Here is a 5,300-nt window from a genome sequence, read left to right as displayed (position 1 = left end):
CCTGGGACATTAGAGAAAAGTTAAAATATCAAAGACCTGTGCCCAATTCCCTTGCCTGGCATTCCTCACTCTGGCTTCTAGAAATCTGCTGGAAAAACGTACAAGCAGAATTCATTTCAACACACCTGCTGGAAGAAAAGCCCTGAACTTTATTTTATAAATGGGAGGTGGGGGGTGCAGGGGCGGTGAAAACACTTAAGTTTAGAACTTTTATCAGCTTCAGAGGATAGAGATTATGCATGTTACATGACCAAATGTAGAACATACAGAAACACCAAGAGCAACTATCATTTAGGTAAGAGGTTTCAAAATTCATTTAGTGACTAGCTAACTTCATCCAAACAGATAGGGAAAGTTATTTTTTTATTTTTTATTTTTTTCCTGGCTTGAGTTGTCCTGAAAATTGCTTCTGCAAGGAAAGAGTCCAGGAAAAAAATTGGCAATTCTTTTTTTCTTAATCTAATATCAAATTTACAGATTCCTGGCCCTTATTTTACTTAACGTTTGTTCCTTTCAGTTTACTCTTTGTGATCGGCACAGGATAAATGAAAATCAACCATATAATCAAACTCTATCATTACTTGTGTACATTCAACAAATAAAAATTTCTATATGCATGCAGGATTGTCACTGGCACATGAATTAGAATCCCACCTCCCTTTCATCCTGAACCCCATCCCAACATTAAAGGGCAGACGAGAGGAATAAAGATGCTCAAGGTCATTTTCATCTTTTAAAACCTTCAAAAACCCGAAATTTACCAGGATTTAAGAGAGAAAAACTGCTCCCATAGTCATTTTTTCAAAAATGTAAGTACCCTACCACTTTAAGACTTTTTCAAATTTCAAATTCAGGGCAGTGAAACAGTCCTAGCCTTACCCAACACAGGTTGAAGACTTTTACACGTTGCATTTCATGTCCTTGTAATAAAAACAGCGATTCAAACAAATAAAAGTCAATATGACTTTGTTCTCTCTCTTAATGTATTACAGTAAAAAATGCTTTCTTTTCAGATCTGTGAGAACTGCAAAGTTTTAAGCACAACAAATCCCAAGAAAAATGTAAATGGAACAAATCTAAAGCATGTACGAGTTTTTACTCATGTGGCCCTCCCAGGCTTCAGGCACTGTAAATAGATTTGTTGTGCTTTTAGTGGGAAGATATTCAGAATTTAACTAGGTTCAACAAAACTACACACTCCACCACCACTCACACACAAAGACTCCTAAAAATGTCTACAAAAAAAAAAACTACCTTAATATGACTCCAAATTTCAATGAAAGATTCTTCCAACACACAATCAACCATGGCATTATCTTAGATCAAGGTCACAAAAATAAGCTCTTGGCCTACAATTATGTTGTGGCTCTAGAACGTTCTTAACAAGCTTTCCGTGATACTTCTTTCCTCTATTAAGCAGTCTAGGACCCTCTCTATATCTTTTCTGAAACCATGAGGATCTTGTCTGAATAGTACAAGTGTACATAAAAGATGCTAACTATTCTCACTTGATATACAGTACTTTTACAGTTCCATCCATAGAGACTCTGAGTTGAGAAGGCTGGCATACCACACAGGATTAGGAAGTGCTTTAATCTAAAAATGATAGGCAGAATACAAATCAGAATTCAAGCAGCCTGAGCCACTATTCATGATGGAAAGATAAGTGGAGACAAAGGGAGCTAAATCACTTTCCAGGAAAAATGAGACAAAACCGTCCCAAGCACTCTACATAACCCAACCCCATTTGTGTCACCTGCCTTTGAAAATAGAATGTTATGCATAGTCATCTCTTCAGTTCTAGGCTGCTCAAGCGAGTACTTCTTGAGCAGTACTTTTTCTTGAGGAAAAAGTAGAAACGCTTGGGAACTGGGGGCCTGCCTCACTACTATTGAAATAGCCTTCCCACAGAACCTTCCCATACATGATACACAGCATGCAAAATTACAATTATTGAAAAATCAACAATAATTGCAAAAAGCCATCTGAGAAACATAACATTTTAATAGATGAAATAAATACTCCAGTACATGCAAGGTAAAAACTTGACGTTGGGGGGAAAAATCACTCTATAGTGTAAATTAAAAAAACACACACTCACAGTAGCTTCCCCCATTTGCAAATCACATGGCAAATTCATACCCTTTCCACACTAAGTATATTCCTAATTCAACACGATTGCTTAAAAAAAAAAAAAAAGACATACAAAAAAGGTAGCTACATCCATGTCTAAGGAGTGAAAACTGAGGTAACCTTTCTTTTAATTAAAAACACAAAAAAATGAAATGAACCCATGACCTCCTTCCTGCCCAATAATCAAATTTAGTTGAGAAATTCCGGAAGACAGGCTGGGGTAGGGGGCGGGAGTGATAACGCAACCAGCAAATGACACATCTTCCATCTTCCAGTCCCTACTGCGTGGGGCCTGGTGGACAGACACCTGGGCCCTCCAAGTGCGTGTGCAGGTTGTGTGCATGGCCCTGCCTTAAGATTCCTCTCGAGCATTTAATGTTGGGGAGGGTAGGGGGTTTCACCTATGATTTCTTTGGTATAAATGGTGAGGGGCAGAGTAAGTATCTTCCTTTAGTCTGGGGGTGGAAGAAGGGGTATGGGGGTGGGGTGCTAATTCACAGAATTGGAATTCACTGGCGGTAAAGTCCTGGGCGAAGACCTCTCCCTTAAAGCCTGAGATAGCAGGGTGCAGCCTTCAGACACGGCGCAGGCCGAGTTCCTCAGCCTCTCCCTGTGGTCCGACATCTTGGCGCCCCCGTCGGGGTGCTGCGCCAGATCCCTGAGGCACTGGGTCAGGAGCACGCAGGCCGACACCACGCTCATGGCGCCGCCCAGGATGGCGGTCTGCACCGCCTTGCCCTCGGCGCTCACAGCTGCCGCGCGACCCAGGAACTGCGGCTCGGTGGCGAAGCCTACTAGGGCGCTGACTGCCTGCACCAGGGGCCCGCTGAAGAGCGCGCAGCGGCTCCGCGCCAGCTCACTGGGCGCCACCTTCACCTCGCGCACGCAGGCCAGGAGCGCCGACGCGCTGGTGCTCATGCACTTGACGCCCAGCTTGAACTGCTCCCGCGAAAAGCGGTCCCGTGACTTGTCACTGGCCAGGGCGCACGCGTCCGTCAGGAACTTGAGATTGCGCGACAGGCCCTGCGACACCTCCAGCAGCAGCTGCGGCGTCATGTCGGCCAGCGGCGTGGCGCGCAGCACGGCGCAACCCTGCTCCACCTCATGGCGGCAGCGCGTCACGCGGTAGCGGTCCACCAGGCCCGGCTGCGCCGGCTGGGCGCCCGGCGTGGCCACAGCCGCCAGATAGGCCGCGTGGGCCGAGCACTCGGTCAGCGACACCACCAAGTCGCCCAGCTCCACCAGGCTGTCCCCCGCCTCCCCGAAGCGGCCCATGTTGAGCTGGCTCTGCACGTCGTGGGTGAGGATGGAGAGCCCCTTGGTGCGCGCGATGATGGTGTCCCGGCACTGCTCGAAGGACTCGGCGCCGGCACCAGAGGAGGCAGGGCCCTCGAAGAGCACTGGCCGCGCCTCGCTCGACAGCAGCAGCAGGTCGGCTACCAGCTGCATCTTGCCCTTGCAGTGATCGCAGACGGATACCAGCCTCTTCCGCGGCTGCGAGCTGGTCCCGCCGATGGCGGTCGCAGGAGCCGGAGAAGCCGCCTCGCCAGTGGGCTTCCCGGCGCTGCCGCTAGCCATCGCGCCCAGGGGGCACTGGCATGCCGCTGGGGACCCCGCTACCACCGCCGCTGCCGCGGCCACTGCCGCCGCCCCGGCGGCCGTCGCGACTCAGCTGGCCAAGGCCGCGGTGCCTTCCTCGCACCATCATGCCATCCACCGCCGCGGGCAGAAGGCACTGGGCTGCGGCGGCGGGAGCCCGGGCGGCGCAGGGTGGGCCCGAGGGCCAGAGAACGCGGAAGGCTCTTCGGGGCAAGGGGAGGGGCTGCAGCTTTCGGCCTCCTAGAGGGCTTGCAGGAACCATGAACCGCAGCAGAGCAAACTCACTGTCCGCGCTCCTTGTCTCCGGGAGGCCAGGAAAGTCCCTTCTGCTGGTTCGCCGCCGCCGCCTTCCTGGGCATGGCCTGGCCCGGCCCTCGGAGAGGTGAGGGCGGGACGGGGAAGCTGGGAGTTGTCCTTCCTTCCTTTCTTTGAAATCAAAATCCTTTCCTCGGGGAGGAGCGCGGGAGGCAGCACAGGCAGACTCTGCTGTCAGCCGCCGCGCTCGAGGCCACCTCGGGCTTGGCGGCGCACGTGGGCTTCAGGCGCCGTGACCCCGCCAGGCGGCACTTCCCCGCGACGGCGGCCGGGGCTGGCTCTCCGAGACGCGCGGCCGCCCCGGGCGCATCTCCTGCCTCCCGCTCTCGGGAAGCGGCGCCGGCGGCAGCAGGGCAGAGGGTGTGGCCCGCGCTGTCGCTGCCGCGCCGAGTCAGAGCCGGGCGGGAGCCTGCACTGATTGCGCACAGCGGCCGCCCGGATCGCGCTCAAGCTCTCGCCCGCCCGCCACGCCCGGGCGTGCCGAGCGCCGCTGCGGCCCCTTCCCGCCTCGCCGGTTCACAGCGCGCGGCCCGGCGCCGCGGCGGCACGCCCTCCCAAACCGCGCGCCCGGCGGCCCGCCGCTGGCTGTCGACGCGAGTCCATCCCTGTCGCCTCCTCGTCTGGGGCCCGCAGCGGCTGAGCTCTCCCAAGACCCCGGGCCCCGCGCATCGGACGCCCCTGCACGAGTCTCCCTGTGACCGGGCCAACTCAGAAGGTCCCCGCGGCGCTGCGGCAACCGGCCCGGGCCCCGGCTCCTGCCATTTTTGTCAACCGCCAACTTCCGAGCGAGCGGGGAGAAACTGAAAGGAAGGGCGGGGGCCGAAAGGCAGAGGGAAAAACACCCGCTTCCTCTCCGCGCGCGGCTTCACCTCGGAGCGCGGCCGTGGCTGTGCCGCCGCCCGCAGGGTCTGCCGGAGGCTTTTCCTCTTCCCGTCCGCGCCTCGCCCCCGGGCTCGCCGCCGCCGCCTCGGCCGTAACCTCCCTGGAGCCTATAGAAATCTTTTGTGTGGCGTCACCGCCTTTCGTTTAAATCCCGCTTCCTCCTCTCGTCCTTCCTCCCGCCCCCTCCGCCGCTCCCGGATGCTTGCGCGATGCGCTGCTCCTCCCCCGGGAAGCTGGGTGGCTGCGGGGGACGCCGCCGCCCAACGCGGACGCCACCGGCGTGGGGCCGGTGGTCACGGACCCCCCCCCATGGTCGTGGGCCGAGAGACTGGGGAAGCGGACAGGGGAAGGCCTGCCCCGGGCCGGGGGCT

At 55.2% G+C, this 5,300-nt stretch overlaps 1 protein-coding gene across 1 annotated transcript; it reads right to left on the bottom strand.

Moving 5' to 3' along the window:
• Positions 1 to 1,984: 1,984 nt before the first annotated feature.
• Positions 1,985 to 4,938, bottom strand: TLNRD1 (talin rod domain containing 1). The gene has a single exon (XM_008015655.3). It carries the CDS (start codon positions 3,709 to 3,711, stop codon positions 2,623 to 2,625), a length of 1,089 nt encoding a protein of 362 aa, XP_008013846.1. The 5' UTR covers positions 3,712 to 4,938; the 3' UTR covers positions 1,985 to 2,622.
• Between the last annotated feature and the right edge of the window lie 362 nt (positions 4,939 to 5,300).

This window comes from Chlorocebus sabaeus, chromosome 26 (assembly GCF_047675955.1).
Source record: "Chlorocebus sabaeus isolate Y175 chromosome 26, mChlSab1.0.hap1, whole genome shotgun sequence".
NCBI lineage: Eukaryota > Metazoa > Chordata > Mammalia > Primates > Cercopithecidae > Chlorocebus > Chlorocebus sabaeus.
This window is presented reverse-complemented; position numbering and strand designations above follow the sequence as displayed.

Excerpts from the sequence above, each read along its gene's own strand:
- TLNRD1 (XM_008015655.3), bottom strand. The coding sequence starts at position 3,711 with ATGGCTAGCGGCAGCGCCGGGAAGCCCACTGGCGAGGCGGCTTCTCCG.